General features: G+C 46.5%; 1 protein-coding gene across 1 annotated transcript in view; it reads right to left on the bottom strand.

Moving 5' to 3' along the window:
• Nucleotides 1-18,469, bottom strand: part of HYDIN (HYDIN axonemal central pair apparatus protein) — a 355,254-nt gene that overhangs the window by 39,260 nt on the left and 297,525 nt on the right. Inside the window, exons 64-72 of the mRNA XM_062176574.1 lie at nt 17,190-17,292; nt 16,735-17,022; nt 15,139-15,281; nt 9,936-10,154; nt 5,601-5,761; nt 3,514-3,611; nt 2,900-3,107; nt 1,219-1,431; nt 645-783 (exon numbers count right to left, since the gene is read on the bottom strand). Of these exons, the coding sequence (XP_062032558.1) occupies nt 645-783; nt 1,219-1,431; nt 2,900-3,107; nt 3,514-3,611; nt 5,601-5,761; nt 9,936-10,154; nt 15,139-15,281; nt 16,735-17,022; nt 17,190-17,292 (1,572 nt within the window). The remainder of the gene's footprint in view (nt 1-644; nt 784-1,218; nt 1,432-2,899; nt 3,108-3,513; nt 3,612-5,600; nt 5,762-9,935; nt 10,155-15,138; nt 15,282-16,734; nt 17,023-17,189; nt 17,293-18,469) is intronic.

Here is an 18,469-nt window from a genome sequence, read left to right as displayed (position 1 = left end):
GGTGATGACCACCTGCCAAACAGGTGTGGTACCCAGGGTTCCCTGTCATTGTCCCCTTGGTCTACTTTATTCTTGTGTAATCTTTCTGAAGGCATCTGAATTCAGACCTTTTGTTTGATAGATTTATTTCTACTTCCAAGAGTCTCTGCAGAATTGACTTGACATGGAACCCACTGATCCTTCTGGCCAGCAAAATCATATTTCTATAGGTTTTACCCCACTCCTTTAAATTACTATGTAAACATTTCAGACTAAGCCAAGGGAGATGACTCCATTATCCTGTCTTGCCCTTTGGCCCAAGTAAAAATAAACCCTTATCTTTTCACAGTTGTCTTTACTTCAGGCTACTGTATGGGTCCCAGAGTCCCAGGGACTGATGTCTGATTACACCTTGCTTCTGGAATATTCTCCAGTTTTAAAAACTGCAAATCCTAGAGCTCTCTCTTCCATGGCCAGCCAAGAGTGCTTACGTTATCTTGTTCATCAGGGTTGCCAAATGCATATGGTGGACATCGGCAAATACTTGCTGAGTGATGAGCACTTCGTTGGGGCTCTCTGACTTCACCTGCTGTCTATGACACACCTGCTGTGCAGAGACAGCCAGGATGATCTCAGCCCTGGGTTGAGGGCTCATTGGCACACACCTCGGCCTTCTTTTCAGGGTGGATGAAGCCCTTCTCCGTGAGGCACGTGAAGGCCGGAGGGTTCTGCAGACTCTCCTGCTCCTCAGAGATCCAGAAGAAGGAGTAGGTGCTATTGGTCAGGTTCAGGATTGTGAAAGTCCTGGCCGAGGGAAGATGAAGGACAGCAGAGAGTGAGAGAGGGGATTAAGGATGAAGAGAATTTGCATGAAACCTGGCCCTACTACAGTGCCCAATCCGGGAACGAGAACTGCTCTGAGTATTTTGTCACTATAGAAATGAAAAGTCCACCCCATCTGGGGGTCCAAAGGAGGGCCAGGGTTCTCTGGACTTGGGGAAACAATTCTGCCAAAGGCCCATCTTCCCTGGTTACCTACTGTGATCCAGGGTTATAGCTTTCTGTCTTCCCTCATCTCGCCAGTGTCACAACCGAGGACACAGAGTAACCTGAATGTTCTCAAAATTCAGCCTTCTAAATAGGGTATCAAGCCTAGCTTATTTCTCTGAGTTCTTCCTCTGAGTTCGTCAGAAACAGTGACTGATACAAATTTAGCTGATGCACATCAAAGCAACTCACCGGAGATTCTTGCCTCCTATGCCCACACTGGTAAACTCTATCACCCGGGTGTTTGGATCCAGAGGGGCAGCCCCAGACCCTCGGAGCTCTGGGTTGCGCCGATGACCACTGATGTAGTCGGAGTCCTTCAGGTCGAAATGACAGACAGGCAAGAAGCTCCGCCCTTTTACTACTAGGACTGGACCTTGCATTCCAGGGGGCAGGTTGGGAATCCTGAGGAGACATGGTTATTTTTATTCTGCTTTGTTTTGTAAACAGTTCTTATTTTCTTTTAAAAAACTAATCAATAAATTAATTAATTAGAGAGGCAGAGAGACAGAGAGACACAGAGAGCTCCTTTCTGCTGGTTCTCTTCCCAAACGCCTGCCTCTAGTTGGGATCCGAAACTGGGATCCAGAGACTCTACCCAGGTATCTCATGTGAGTGGCAGGGACCTCACTACTTGAGCCATCAGTGCTGCCACCCAGGGTCTGCATTAGCAGGAAGCTGGAGTCAGGAGTGGAGCTGGGACTCAAACCCAGCACTCTGATATGGAATGTGGGTGTCTCTGACTGCTAGGCCAAACATCTGCTCCAATTGCTACTTTTTTAGTTAGCTGGAGATGAATGTTATAACCACCAGAATGTGAGGAGAGGCTGGGTCCGTCTTGGTCAACAACATCACCGCAACACCTTGATCAGTACATGATAGATAGTGGGCATTTGTGAATCGCTGAATGGGTGTATGCACGAATAGGCTACACATGAGGGGTTTGAACTTGGGTTCCTTCTAGGGACCTAAGCACGAATGCAACTCGATTCCTCCATCAGTGGTGAGAAAAATCTCTGCTGTAAACTGAGGGACCCTCTGGGCCCTCTCACAGGTGCTCAGTGGGATATAAAAAGTGACCTGGGAATCCTTAGAAAAGCGTCCTGAGCTCCTTGGAGAAGGCAGACTGGGTATGAGCAGACTCCTAGGACCAAGGTGAGCTGGCCCAGGTATGGAGGGATCTCTGGGGTGTGACTGTAGGGGCCTCAGGAGGCTCTGACAGCTCTTGTAGGCTCTGCTACCCTGCAGAATTCCTCCGCAAGGTGTGTGTTCCCCCAGAGGAGTTCTGGGAGTGGACACCACATCAGGGACTTTCACTGTCAGGTGTCATGAGACAAGGTCTTCTCTCTCTGGGCTGGGCAGCATGGATTCCTCACTTACCATAGACAAAGCCCAGAGCCAGTCCCCTCCTCTGCATACTCAATGTTTGCAGAGCTCATTCTATGCCAGGCACTGTTCTGAGTTCTCTGTTTGAATGAACACATTTAATATTCCCAACAATTCCACAAGAGGAGTGCTGCTATTTGCATATTATAGATAAGGAAATCAAGCCTCAGGAATGTCAACTTGGGCAACTGCCCAAGTTGATGCCTTCCCAAGGCTTAGAAGCCATTGAACTGTCAACTGCTTTCTGTTGCTGGGCGGACTCCCACATGTGGCTGGGAGAGGGGAAATAATGCAGATGCGGGGGGAGCATCTGATGAGTAAAAGATCGCACTCTCCTTGTTCCCCAAAGCTAGCCAAGTCTAATCTCTCCAGAAAGAAAAGTGACCATCAGGGACTCTGGTGGGGTCCAGGGTTGGAAAGAATGGTGCCCAGGGATGGGACAGAAGAGGGGTAAGAGCTGTAGAGCCCCACCCCCAGATTTCCTTACTGGCAGTAAAGGGTGCTCTCGAAATCGCCAGTGTCCAGGGGGGAGAATTTCACTTTGAGCTTCTGAGTCTTCCCCACAGGCACGACGCCTGCGGAGGGCTCCACGGAGAAGGGCGAGGGAGAGCCTTCTGTCCAGTGGTCCACGCTGCTGTCCAGAGTGCTGCTCGAGCGTGGCGTGATTTGACTAAGCTGATCTTTCTGAACAGAACCTGGAGGCAGACGGCAGGTGGGGCACATTCTGCACTTGCAGTGAGGGGGCAGGTGGTAGGGAGGCAGCCCATTCACAAGTCCTTAGGGACCCTTGGTGTGGTCTGCAGGCTCACCTCTTCCAGCAGGTGTATTTAACCTTGGGCACTGGGTGGGAGGAGGCCTTGGCTCATATATCGCATGGGACACTCAGGAGAAAGATTTTTACTAACTCCAAAAAGTCCCCAGATTTGTTTCATTTAGGTCAAGAGGATGGGTAAGGAAGGTGCCCTAGAAGGATGGGCTGTGAACACACATTTTGGGGTCATTATTCTAAGAAGGGGTTTAAAATCTGGGGGCCTACAGACAAGACCCTTCAACTAATGGTGATTGGGACAGGCCCTGGGTTTTACCTGCTGTTGCATTTACCTTGGTTTCCTGGCATTGCAAAGCTGACTGCCTTTGCAGCATCTTCTGAGACCCAGCTGTATTCTAGCTGCACACATCCTGAATTAACCAGGTCAAGCCTGCAAACCAATCAGGGAATAGAACTGAGGAAGGCGTGGCAGGTGATTTCTGTCCTATCCTGTTACTTTGTTTCTTGAAGGCAAGTCACTTTGTTTCATAAATCTTTTTTTTTAAAGGCAATTTTTAAGCAACTGTATCTGAAACCGTGCATTTGGTATACTAGCTATATTTTCTTTTAAGATGACACATAAAAGATATATGTTGCTACAAAAATTCCATATTAAAAGTAAAAATATGGAAATGTTTAGCACTTAAATCACTTTGTACATGGCCAATATCCTATGCAATGAGTTCTGCATTGGCATCAAGACAAGCTGAAAAGTTTCCATAAGACAAACAAAATCTCTGACAGTTTCTCTCTTTGGTACAAATCACTTGAGCCCTCCCTTCCTGAACCATCTCCCATCCGGAACAATGTCTCAGTGGTCAGAAGTCATCTGACCCCTGCCTGTGACACTGTCGCCGACTGAGACACACGCTTGGGTTTTAGTTGCTTCTAACTCAAATTCTGAATCAGCAGAGGCTTTTCTTGCCTCAAATTTCCCTGCTTCAAGACAAGAGTGTGGAGATGGAAGCCTTTTCACTGTTAAATGTGATCACAGTCATAGTAGGAAGATGAGGCCTTCATACAAGAAAATGATGGTGTTAGGGAAAAACTTCCTAGCTTTTGGAGAGTGGTGAGAGCTGGGATGTTTGGGTGGTGGGTAGATGTAGGCTGGAGATGCAGAGGTTAGATGTCTATTATCCAATCCATGCAGGGATACCTGAAATCAAGGGGGCTGACCATGTGGGCCTGTGTTTATTGTGTGACTCTTTTATACTAAAGATAATTTTAAAAAGTGGGCAAATCTCACTGGCACAGAGTACTTTCCTTTTTCCTTTTTTTCCCTTAATTTATTGATGGAGAAAGGGAGGGAGGGAGGGAGAGAGGGAGGGAGGGAGAGGGTGGGAGGGAGGGAGAGAGAGAGAAAGGAGAGAAGGAGAGAGAGAGAGTCTCTCCTATGCACTCCAGAGTACTTTTCATAAGACTTCTTGGTTTAGAGAAGTGGTTGGAAAACAATTTTATACAGAGCTAGATAATAAGGTTTTTTTTTTTTTGCTTTGTGTGCCATTAGGTTACTGTAGCAATGACTCAATGCTGCTTTTGTGGAAGCATAGGCATGGTTGTTTGCCAACAAAACTCAATTTTTTTTTAAAAGGCCATAGCTTGGTGACCCCAGCTTTGGGGGAAATGACCATCAGGAGAAGATCCCACTCCATGCCTTCTATCTTATGGGTCTATAATAATTTGAGAGGACATTTAATGCAAACCGTAGAACTGGCAGTGGTTTCCATTTTTGCCTTTGTGAATGCTGCCCTCCCCGCCCAGCAGACCCTTCCTTCTCATATCTCCAGCTGGCTTCCTCCTATCTGTCCTCCAAAACTCAGCTGGCACCACCCTGTCTGGGCAGCTTCCCGGACCCTCTCTCTCCAGATCTTGATCTGCAGTAGGTCCTCTTTCACTGCGTGCACATGGCGTCACGCTGCGGTCGGCAATTCACAGAAGACAAACGGGACTCTGAACTGACTGTCTAGCTCTGTCCCCTGGAACTTGAGAAAGGAGAAAGGCCAGTTGTATTATCAGGAAACACTACTGTAAAAATCACCTCCATTGGTCAATCACATGTGGACTGGATAAGCTGGGATTACCTCGAGGGCAGCCATACTTCGGGGTTCTCCGAGTATGGTGACTGCTGTATTTGGACTCGCTCTCTGCAAGGACCATGGAGATGATTTCTATGGAGTGGCTATGAAAAATGCTGGCTTCTCTAGGGAGCTTCTACATGGACCTCAATGTTTCACTGGACCTAGCACAACACTGGCACACGCTACACACATGAGATGCCTGCGAGATGCCATCAGAGACACTGAATATTTGATGACAAGTGGATGAAGGATGGAACGGAAGGGCTTCTCTGATTAGTGCTGTGAGGATTTTGGTGACGTACTCAAACACTCGGGTCTGGTAAACCAGCGTCTCCTTAAAGCACACGTCATCCGTTTGGCACTGGTATGAGGCGTAATCCACGTTGGCGCTGATCTGGAGCTGCAGGTCTCGGTAGTTTTCCTCCAGAACAGAATGCGCAGGTTCAGGATCCGTCTCTATCACCTGCAACAAAGGCAGCTAAGTCATGTAGAGACACTGCCTCACGGCAGTGATGGGGAGCGTGGCACTGCTACCCTCGCGAATTCACACCACCCTGCAAACTCCAGCTCCAGAACAAGGGATTCAGGCCGATACGCAGTGACTCATAGGGTGGAGAAGGACGAATCCGAGTGGCAGAGAACTGCCGAGAGCACCACGTCTGCAGGCACCTGTGTTTTGGGACCAGATGGACTCCAGAAAAGACGGAAGAAAGAAAATCACAACATTAGGGCTGGTACTAATGAAACAGAAAACAAATCTAAAATAGAGAGTTCCAACACAATTAGTTACTTGGAAAGATTTTAAAAAATCTGTTGTGAGACTGGTCAAGAAAGAGAAAATGCGAATAACTAATATTAGAAATAAAAAAGGGGGGCTGGCACTGTGGTGTAGCAGGAAAAGCTCTGCCTGCAGTCTCGGATGCTCACTTCTGATTGAGCTCTCTGCTGTGGCTTGGGAAAGCAGAAGAAGATGGCCCGAGTCCTTGGGCCCCTGCACCTGCGTGGGAGACCTGGAGGAAGCTCCTAGCTCCTGGCTACATATTGCCTCAGCTCCAGCCATTGGGGCCATTTAGGGAGTGAACCAGTGGATGGAAGACCTCTCTCTGTCTCTGTCTTTGTAATCTGCCTTTCAAATAAATAAATACATCTTAAAAATAAAAAGGGGGCATTGCCACCACTCCTACAGATTTAAACAGATAACAATAAAATACTATAACTAATCTTACAAAACATGCCATAAAAACTTAGTTGAAGGGTAAATTCCCAAGGAAATAATTTAATCAAATTGATAAAAGAGCAAATGAGAAACCCTGAAAAGTCTTATTATGATAAAAATGTAAAGAAAACCATAAAGAGCCCTCTTGCCATCAAAGAAAATAAATAGAGGTAAAAATATATTAAAGAAAATCCAAATCCAAACAAATAGATAAACCTTGCAAATGGAAAGGACACATTAATATTATAAAATCATTAGTTCTCCCTAAACTGACCTATAGAAGCAACCAAATTCCAATTAAGTTTTCAGGAGAGGTCTTCACAGTATATAATGATGAGTTCTAAAATTACATAGGAAAACAAAGGGCCAAGAATAACCGAAATGTTTTAGAACACCCTATGTAGGAAGGACATCCCCTCTAGATACCAAAGCTGACTATGAAGCTGTAGAAGAAATGATGGCAGAGTAAAGCTGGCACAAGTGTAGACAAACTGACAATGAAACAGAGTAGAGAGACTAAGAACATTCTGGGGACATGTACAACGTCATGATGCACTAGAGTCCTGGCAGTCGAGTAACACAGAGGCTAAGAAACAGGATGGGGTGGGCATTGTAGCACAGCAGCTTAAGCTGTTGATTGGGACATCTGCATCCCATATACGAGTACCTAGTTCGAGTTCTGGTTACTCTGTGCTAAAGAGCCAGCTTCCTGCTAATGTGCCACGGAGGCAGGGGATGACGGTCCAACTGCTTGGGTTCCTGCCAACCATATGGAGGACCTGGACGGAGTTCTTGGCTCCTGGTTTTTGCCTGGTCAAACCCCTGGCTGTTGTGCTATTTGGGGAATGAACTTGCAGATGGAAGATTCTCTCTCTCTCTCTCTGAGTGTGTCTCCTTTTCTGTCACTCTGCCTTTCAAATAAGTAAATCTTAAAAACAAAAACAAAAACAGGGGGCCAGCGCTGTGGTGCAGCGGGTTAAAGCCCTGGCCTGAAGCGCTGGCATCCCTTATGGACACCGGTTCTAGTCCTGGCTGCTCCTCTTCTGATCCAGCTCTCTGCTATGGCCTGGGAAGGCAGTGGAAGATGGCCCAGGTCCTTGGGTCCCTGCACCCACATGGGAGACCTGGAGGAAGCTCCTGGCTCCTGGCTTTGGATTGGCATAGCTCCGGCCATTGCAGCCATCTGAGGAGTAAATCAGCGGATAGAAGACCTCTCTCTCTGTCTCTACCGCTCTCTGTAACTCTTTCAAATAAATAAAATAATCTTAAAACAAACAAATAAACAAACCAAAAAACAAAAACAGGGGCCAGCACTGTGGCACAGTAGGTAAAGCTGCCACCTGCAGTGCGGGCATCCTATCCCATATGGGCACCAGTTTGAGTCCTGGCTGCTCTACTTCGGATCCAGCTCTATGCTATGGCCTGGGAAAGCAGTGGAAGATGCCCCAAGTCTTTGGGTCTCTGCACCTGCATGGGAGACCCAGAAGAAGCTCCTGGTTCCTGGCTTCAGATTGGTGCAGCTCCGGCTGTTGCAGCCAATTGAGGAGTGAACCAGTGGATGAAAGACCTCTCTCTCTCTCTCTCTCTCCTTCTCTCTCTGTGTAACTCTGCCTTTCAAATAAATAAATATATCTTTAAAAACAAACAAACAAAATCTGGGCTGGCGCAGTGGCGCAGCAGGTTAAAACCCCAGCCAGCAGTGCCAGCATCCCCTGGCAGTCCTGGCTGCTTCACTTCTAATCCAGCTCTCTGCAAATGCACCTGGGAAAACAGCAGCAGATGGCCCGAATCCTTGGGGCCCTGTATCCATGTGGGAGACCTGGAAGAAGCCCCTGGCTTTGGATCAGCTTAGCTCCAGCCGTTGCGGCCATCTGTGGAGTGATCCAGTGGATGGAAGACCTACCACCCTGCCTCCCCTGTCTCTACCTCTATCCATAACCGTCTTTCAAATATAAATAAATAAATAAATACCCCAGACACCTACCCCCAGATTTGGCAAGATTAGTTATATAGATGAAAAATATGCAACTATATCCTTGCCTCATATCATACATAAAATCCTGGTGGGTCACAGGCTTAACTCTCCAAAGCAAAAGCTCTTACAGTTTAGGTACATAACTTTCTGTAAAGGAAAGGTTTCAAAAACAACACACAAAAGGTAATAATTATAAAAGGAGAAAAAATTGGACTATGTTAAAATTAAAAACATTTCTGTTCATCAAGCGATACATTAAAGAAAGTGAAAAGGTAAGCTATTAAGTTGGTGAGGGTATTTGTAGACAAATGCTACCAACAGAAGAGTATATCAAAAAGAAAACAACTCATACAAAGGACAAGCATCATCATCAAAAGGTGGACGCATGCATGAGAAGGTGTTCATGTAAGACATACAAGGCATGGCCAGCAGTCGTGTGAAGAAATACTCACCCTCATTAGTGATCAGGGGAATGCAAACTAGATCATAGTGAGGCTCTTTCCCACTCACTCGAATGGTAAGGAAGTCTGACAAGGACAAGTGTTGGAGTGGGTGTGGCTCCATGAGGTCCCTGACTGCAGGAATACACGGTGGTACAGCCACTTTGGAAAAAGCGTGGCATTCATTATCTTGGAAAGCTGAACATCCACATCTCCCCTGACTCTGCAGCTCCACTTCCAGGACTAGAAACTCTTGCAAATGACCACCATATGATGTGAACAATGCACATAGAAACACTGCCCACAGAGTAATCTTCCAAAGAGAAAGGATAAATAGTGGAATTTTATATGGAAGTGAAGTGGATACTCTACAGGCACATGCAGTGATAGGGGCGATCACATGCAATAACCTCCGTACAACTAAAGCTAAAAACTACAATTAGGGAAAAATAGAAGTAAAAGGCAAAACCGAAGGGAAGGAACAGGACAAGATTACTTCCAGGAGGGAGGGAGAGGCACGGACGGGCTCAGAAGCGCACAGGCAGTCAGCGTCTTACTTCCCATGTTGGATGGGGTTTGTTCTCTGTTTATTATATCACTAAAAGAAACTAACCATGGCATAAAGAAAAGGGGGGCGTGCATGCACCAAAGATGAGATCTTGTGATGAACCTGAGACTGTGACTAATCTCATTCTGGACCAGTGAGAGAACAAGGAACCACTAAGAGAGGAGCCAGGACGTTTCTGGAGGGGAAGGCAGAAAGACTCCCTCAGGCAGCTGCAAGGCGTAGAGGCTGCAGCTCTCCCAGGAAGGGCGGCCGTGACGGGTGGGACCCGCACGGGTGCGGAAGTGCAGCTTGTTGCTTTTGAAATTGAGGTCAAGTAGGACGAGGGCATTCTTTTTTTTTTTTCTATTACAGAGGGAAATGATGAGAAACTGGACTTGCAAGCTGAGGCACCGGGGCACAGGAGGCCTGCTCACATTTGGGGCTGCTGTGTGCACTCACTTTTCGCTTCGCGGTGAAAGTCCCGGGTGTGTTTTTGGGCACATCCACCCACTTGACGGTGCGCATGCGGTCGTCCCAGTCGGGGATCTGGTCAGAAGGCAGCTGAAACACGATCCTGGAGAGCTTGCACTTGATCCCCATCTTCCTCAGGTTGATGGGCACGTCTGACTTCATGGTCACTGCTATGTCCTTGGCACATCCAGGGTGCAGGTGGCCCATCTGAGGAGGAGCCTGGCATTAGCATTTCTGGGAATTCAATCTTGAGGACTTATGGTACCTGATGACGACCCTCTAGAGAAGGGGTGCAGCCAGAAGTCTTACACACACACACACACACATCACCTCAGACTGTATGTGCAGGTGACTTAAATATGCATAATCAATGTGACTCCTGCACAAGTGAGTGTAGGGAACTAGCAGTTCTCTGAATGTGGTCCTGATGGCCCTTGGGATTCCCAAGACCTCTTCAGGGAGTCTATGAGTCAAAACTATTTCATCAAAGATGAAAGGTATTATCGGGGCCGGCACTATGGTGTAGTGGGCAAAGCTGCCACCTGCAGCACTGACATCCCATATGGGCACTGCTTTGAGACCCAGCTGCTCCACTTCTGATCCAGCTTCTGGATTATGTGCCTGGGAAGGCACATATACTTGAGGATGAGGATGGCCCATAAACTTGAGCCCCTGCACCCATGTGGGAGACCGAAATGACGTTCCAGGCTCCTGGCTTTGGTTTGGCCCATCCCTGGTAGTTGAAGCCATTTAGGGAGTGAACCAGCGGGTGGAAGATTCTCTCTCTCTCTCTGCCTCTCCCTTTCCCTCTCCCTCTCTGTAACTCTGCCTTTCAAATAAATAAATCAATATTTTTGAGAAAGAAAAATATTTGACTTTTTCACTCTTTCCTCGTGGGCATACACTGGGGTTTTCTAGAGGTTACATATGATATCGCATCAAACTGAATGCAAAAGCAGAGATAAGAATCCAGTCATCTTCTATTAAGTCAGATATTAAGGAGAGATTTATAAAAATGTAAAATAATGCCACCCTTCTCACCCAGTATTTTTGAAATTATAGTCATATGTTCAGTTATATAACTTCATCCCAGTTAGAGTAACTATTATCAAACAGACAAAATAACAAATGCGGGTGAGGATGCACAAAAGGGAAACTTTTATACACTGTTGGTGGGAATGTAAATTAGCACAGCCACTTTGGGAAACAGTATGGAAATTCCTTAAAAATCTAGAAACAGAACTGCCAGAAAGTCCAGCAATTCCACTACTGGGTACGTATCCAAAAGACATGAAATCATAGCATTGATGAGACACCCAGGCCGTGTTTACCAAAGCACCAATCACAACAACCAAGATAAAGCCAAGGTTGCTATGAACAGATGAATGGATAAAGAAAATATGGCATATTTTTATAATGAAATGTTATTTGGCCATAAACAAAAAATAAGTTTCCTGCCATTTGCAGCAAAATGGATGGAACTAGAGGTCATTATGTTAAGTGAAATAAGACAGGCACAGAAAAATAAATAGTATGGGGCTGGCGCTGTGGCGCAGCGGTGCAGTGGCACAGTGGGCTAAACTTCTGCCTGCAGTGCAGGTACCCCAAATGAGTGCTGGTTTGAGTCTTGGCTGTTCCACTTCCAATCCAGCTCTCTGCTATGGCCTGGGAAAGCAGTGGAGGATGGTCCAAGCCCTTGGGCCCCTGCACCCATATGGGAGACCTGGAAGAAGATCCTGGCTCCTGGCTTTGGATCAGCTCAGCTCTAGCTGTTGTAGCCTTTTGGGGAGTGAACCAGTGCATGGAAGACCTCTTTCTATGTTAACTCTGTCTTTCAAATAAATAAAATGAATCTTTTTTTTTTTTTTTGACAGGCAGAGTTAGACAGTGAGAGAGAGAGAGACAGAGAGAAAGGTCTTCCTTCCGTTGGTTCACCCCCAAGTGGCCGCTACGGCTGGTGCTCTGCGCTGATCCGAAGCCAGGAGCCAGGTGCTTCTCCTGGTCTCCCATGTGGGTGCAGGGACCCAAGCACTTGGGCCATCCTCCACTGCCTTCCTGGGCCACAGCAGAGAGCTGGACTGGAAGAGGAGCAACTGGGACAGAATCCGGCACCCCGACCAGGACTAGAACCTGGGGTGCCAGCACTGCAGGCAGAGGACTAACCCAGTGAGCAACGGCGCTGGCCAATAAAATAAATCTTTTTTAAAAAAGAAATGTACTGTGCTTCATCACTATGTATAATTACTGCTAACAATTTTTTGTTTTTAAAAGTAAACAAAAAGCCATTTTTATAAAAAAGACCATTTATATTAACATGTAATGGTTTCTCATATTTCAAAATGAATAAATGTTTTAAAATGTTCTTATTTTTTAAAAAAAAGATTATTTATTTATTTATTTGAGAGGTAGAGTTATAGACAGTGAAAGGGAGAGACAGAGAGAAAGGTCTTCCGTCCATTGGTTCACTCCCCAGATGGCCACAATGGCTGGAGCTGCGCTGATCTGAAGCCAGGAGCCAAGTGCTTCTTTTTGGTCTCCCACATGGGTGCAGGGGCCCAAGCATTTGGGCCATCTTATACTGATTTCCCAGGCCATAGCAGAGAGCTGGATCGGAAGAGGAGCAACTGGTAGTAGAACCGGCACCCATATGGGATGCTGGCACCGCAGGTGGAGAATTAACCTACTGCGCCACGGTGCTGGCCCCATGTTCTTACTTTTCACTTTAAATATGGTAAATATTGTTAGGCATAACCGATATAAAGGAAAGTTCTCTGAAATCTCTCAGAAGTAAGAGTAGAAAGGAGGGGTTGGCACAACGGGTAAAGCTGCCTCCTGCATGCCAGCACCCCATATGAGCACCCAGGTTTGAGTCCTGACTGCTCCACTTCTGATCCAGCTTTCTACTATGGCCTGGGAAAGCAGTAGAAGATGGCCCAAATCCTTGGGCCCCTGCAACCACGTGGGAGACCTGGAAGAAGCTCCGGATCCTGGCTTTGGATCAGTGCAGCTCCAACCGTTGAAGCCATTTGGGGAGTGAACCAGCAGATGGAAGATCTCTCTCTCTCTCTCTGCTTCTATCCCTATCTCTCTGTGACTCTGCCTTTCAAATAAAAAATAAATCTTTTAAAAAAAAGAATATAAAGGAGTCCTAAGACCAAAGAGTTTGAGAAATGAAGTTACTACAGATTTGGGAAATGCTCCTTGGTCTGTAGACTGAAATCAATTATGATTTAGCACACATAAATACTACATAGTCATACTCATGTATATGGTTTAGCATGCATAAACACCACATACATATACTGCCACGCCCACAGCTGTGATACCCGCGTGGCAAAATGTTGCTACGTCGGGAGTCTGAAGCTGCAGGGTTTTGGGGTCAGCGCTTTGTTGGAGCGGAGCCCCAGGTGATTCCTGTGCAGTCCACGGTTGTAACGACCCTCGACTCACAGTAGGGGAGCCTAAGACTGTCCTTGCTAAATTTTGGGGGACACCTGTCTCTGCTCTGCTGATGATCTCATTATGCATTATCTACCAGCTGTGTTTACACTTTACTGCTTACCCTCATAATTCTCAGAAACTAAAAAATCAAGAAAAAGAAGTTTCCCGTAAGCCAGGAATGTAAGTCAAAACATATCATTAGGTTCCCATTGTAGTAACAGAAAAATGTTAAGGTTACTCAGAGGTTATCTCCAGGTACCTAGAGGGCAAGCAAAACCTTGGACAGTTATTCCCCTAAACAGTTCAGTAAGTGAAACTAAGTCAAAGGTCAATTCTCATCCTCAGTAAGTAAAACTAAGTCAAAGGTCAATTCTCATCCTCAGTAAGTAAAACTAAGTCAAAGGTCAATTCTCATCCTCCGTAGATTGTCTAAAAACAATGTCCCCACTATGTCCCTCATAAAACCACTCATATGACATCATTGTTTTAACTCATTTTGTCAACCTTTGTGATAAAAGTTTTACATTTGCCTGCAGCATTGTTCTTTACTATATAAACCCAAGCCTTACTACAATAAATCGCAGCAGTAACATACACATAACGTGTGTGTCTGTCTGTCATTTCCCCGCCGATTTCTGACTCTCCTGGCTCTTCGTTCCCTCGTTCTCCCTCGGTCTGAGACTCCGCGAGAGCCGGTCCGCGGCAATATACCTATATATATATATATATATATATATATATATACACTGTATATATGACAGTTCTATTATGTCTTTGACATAAAAACATTCTCTCTCTTCTGGAAAGTAAGGGGAAAAGAAAGCTCAGTACTTCACAATGAACACGTGCATGTCTGTGTGCATATGTAAATAAGTGGATAACAAAAATTTCTGTCTTCCATGACTAATGCAGATCATGTTTAAAAGTAATTTTCCCTAGTAGTTTACATTGTCTGTTTCCTCATGGGTAAAATGCAGGGAGCAGTAGTATTTACCTCATAGGGTTGTGTCAATCAATGATGTAGTCAAGTTCATGGGAACCCTGCCTGGCATGCAGTAAGCACCCGGCTTACACTGGCTATGACTCAGGACCATGTTGGGGCTGGAATATTCAAGCGGTTAAAATGAACTGCCTGTCTCTGCAGAAAGCAAGATTCATTCCCGATAGCATGCAAATCTTTAAGGGTGACGAAGGGGACAACCATACTTGCTACGTCCCCTAAAGTTCCATGAACAGACTTGGTGGCAGTGTACAGAGCAGGGAGCAGTGAATTTATCTGGCTTTGGTCAGTACTTCATAAAATGTGTTTTGGGAGATGCAAAAATAAGGGTTAGAAAATTTCAGGTGGAGTGAATTTAACGAGGTATTAGTGGGCTCAAGGACACTGTGGATCTTGAAGAGAAAGATGAGACATTTTCAAAATCTCAGGTGTCCACCAGACCCACCACCCCCATTTCAGTGTTTGGTAAAGACCACACAGCTATGTGGACACAGAGCCACACTCCAGGGTCAGAAGACTGGGACCCGGAATTCCCCAGCCTCAGCCTAACAAGCCTCAGCACAGGTCATTCTCGGCTCTTCTTACGGCTAGGGAGCACACAGCGTCCTCCAGTGCCAGGTCTGACTGAGGGATCCTTCCCGGGCTGACTCCCAGGTCAACATGCACCCACCCCACTCCATGCACTCATGGGACCAGGCTGATATCAGATGGGGTTGGCTTAGGTCTGAGGGAGTTGGGAATACAACTTACTTGTGGGGAGAAAGACACTGTCGCTAAAAGAGGCCATTCAAACCGTATCACGTTCACTTGGCTGTGATTGGTAATTGTGAAGCTCACATTATAGCTGTTTCCAATGTGGCAGTCTCCAAACTGGATGTGGTCCACCAGGGCAGCTAGGGGTTAGAATCAGAGGGTTGGTGAGTCTTCCCTGGCCTCTCTGAAGGCCTGCTTCCCCCGAAGAGGCCATTCCCGATCGATACTGTGCCTCCCTCTCACACAAATCTTCTCTCTAGGGATGGCTGTGGAAAATCTGGAGCCTTTGGCATGCTGAGTAGTGAAGATTTTCTCTCCAAAGGAATCTATCCATCCATCCACGCACCCATCCACCATCTCTCTTAGCCCTCACTTCCATTTGTACAAGAGGATTGGTAGGCCCTCAACCTCACTTATTAATGGTTAATTAATAAAAATAATTTATTATCTATTAGTGAGACAATACTTCCAAGTGTTAGGATGGCCAGGTAAAATACAGGAGGCTTGGTTAAGTCTGAATTACAAACAATGAGTTAGGATGAGCCTGCCCCATGGAATGCTTCTGCATGTATCTATACTAGAAATTATTGATATTTTATCTGAAATTCAACTTTATTGAGGACTATTGTATATTGACTTGCTAACTCTGGCAACCCTATTATAGCTATGAAATCTGATTTCCACACAAGTTCGTGACTGGCTTCTGCTTGAATGGTGACAAGAGAGCTGGTGGCAAGACTAGAACCTCAAACAGGGTGAAACACCAGATGCGTGGGAAGTGCTGACTTCAGTCTGCATTGTAGAGAGCCCCCGTGGTACATTCTGGAAGAGTAAGTAAGCCTCCAGAAAAACTGCTAGAGCGTGTTTGTGACTCCCTTCACAATGACCCGTGACACAGTTAGGGTGTGTAACAAGTGCCTTTTGATAATCACAGTGAAGTAAGTGTTTTCCTACTTCAAGAATATGTCAAGTAAGTGAAGTTTCTGTGTTGGCGAGACGGCAGAGCTGCACATCTTAAGCTTTGCCCCAGCACAAATCGCCCAGGGTTCTTGTTCAAATGTAGGTCAGGGTGGGCAGAAGCTCCCCTGCCTTGCAGACTCCCCGGTGAGGCAGATGTCGGATGTCACGGGGTTCCCAGGCTGCTTGCTCACTGAGTATTGGGGCTGCAGGGAAATGCTCTCCGAAGCTTGCACGAACCTTGATCCTGCTAACTACACAAGCCCAGCGTTTCCCTTAGGATGTCTAGGATTCATGTTTCTGATGAAACAGACAATGCCGACATAAGCCAGTTAAAAGACAGAGACAAAGGAAACTCCAAGGAGATGGAATTCCTGGGTGTAAACTACAAGAGCTCCATAAGAACAGACTTTCTTGTTAATCTCTGTAACTCCAGGGCTCAGTGGAGCGAACACACGAATCAGCGGAGGGGTGGGTGCCGTGGCTGAGGCAGGCCTGTGGGCGCATCCAGTGACCAAGAGGAGACGCACCCCTGGATTCTCAGGAAGCTAGCGAGTCTGATATTAAATTTCATTTTCATTTAAAGTGAGACCCAAGAGTCAACAGTTGGTGCTGCCTCACTGCTGTTTCTCTCACCTGCCACCAAGTCATCCGTGGTGTTTTCCTCTGAGAACTCTATGACCTCAGTGGAGTTCGAGGCGTCCTGGCTGCCGGCAGCCACCAGCCCATGAATGTTGTCCAAAGTGATGTCGTCCTCGTAGCCCTCTCCCACCATGTAGATGATGGTCTCCTCGTACTGGTTGTTGATCACAGACAGGTGGATGGTGCCTGTCATCCTGCCAACCTTATGCGAGTGGAAAAAGACATCAAACTCAGCCGTATCTCCAGGAGAGACCACCAGTGAGGCCGTGTGAGCTTTCTTTGCTGCAGAGAAAAGAGGGAAGAGGCCATGTAGAACGAGCCTTGGCTACAGGCAGCTGGTAACGAGACAGGGCATGCATCCCACTCTGGCTGGGCCCTGGAAGATCACTAACATAACAAACCAGCTACTGAGACCCACTGCCTTGTGCAAGCACCCACCCCACGCTTACCTTTCTCATTTGGTTTGTTTTCTTCTATGATGTAGATGTAGGAGGTCGTAGGCCTGCCCTTGAGGGAGAAGACTCCTAGTTGGTCCTGCAGATCAACATGCAGCTGGCAGAAGGAAAGCAGGACTGAGTGTTAGCACCACAGATGCCTTAGGGTTTGGGGCCTGGGGTGTGTTTGGGGCAGGATCCCCCAAAAAAGTCACTGTGCCTTATGTTCATTTTTTTTTTTTTTTTTTTAGTTTCTTAAGCAAGAGATAAAATATATGTTAGAGTTGCAGAAGGTAAAAGAAAACCCAGTCAAGTCAGTCCTTTCCATTTCATGAGGAACTGGTAGTCCAAAGACTACAGTGGTTTTCCAGTTCACATCCTGGATACTGTCAAAACCGGGTCAATGGGGCTGGCACTGTGGCACAGTGGGTTAAAGCCCTGGCCTGAAGCACCGGCATCCCATATGGGCGCCGGTTCTAATCCCGGCTGCTCCTCTTCCCGTCCAGCTCTCTGCTATGGCCTAGGAAAGCAGTAGATGATGGCCCAATTCCTTGGGTCCCTGCACCCATGTGGGAGACCTGGAAGAAGCTCCTGGCTCCTGGCTTCGGATTGGCATAGCTTCGGCCATTGTGGCCAGTGGGGGAGTGAACCAGTGGATGGAAGACCTCTCTCTCTGTCTCTACTCCTCTCTGTAATTCTTTAAAAATAAATAAAATAAATCTTTAAAAAAAAAAACAAGGTCGATAAGACTTGTGCTTGGGACAGAGGCAGTGTAGAATATTTATGAGAATAATGCAATGAAAAGGAATACTGACAGTTCCATGAGGGATTGCACAAATGGGACTTCCTCAAAGCCAGTGTCTCCCAGGTACTTTGCATTTGTTATCTGATAGTATCATGTTGAGCATCCTACCAAGAGGAGCAGAAAAGCAAGGCAGGTATCTGTCCCAGTTGGAGAACAGGGATGGTTTCCAGCCCACTGGAAGGAAGATAAGACTAGAGCTACATAACTGATTTTAGGTACGAAAGAGCAGTAGATATTTTTAGAAGGTGGTAATATTTTAGAAGGTAGCTGGTGTTAACATGAACAAAATTGAATTATGTAAAAACAAAAAAAGAACCAAGGGGTAAGCACCTGGCATCGTGGGTAAGATGCTGCTTGGGATGTCTGCATACCATATCTGTGTGCCTGGGTTCAAGTCCCTGCTCCATTTCTGATTCCAGCTTCCTGCTAGTGCACCTGGTAGGCAGCAGGTGACAGCTCAAGTACTTGGGTCCTGGTTATCCAGGTGGGA

Source organism: Lepus europaeus, chromosome 19 (assembly GCF_033115175.1).
Source record: "Lepus europaeus isolate LE1 chromosome 19, mLepTim1.pri, whole genome shotgun sequence".
Lineage (NCBI taxonomy): Eukaryota > Metazoa > Chordata > Mammalia > Lagomorpha > Leporidae > Lepus > Lepus europaeus.
Note: the sequence above shows the minus strand (reverse complement) of the source record. Positions and strands in the feature narration are given on the sequence as shown.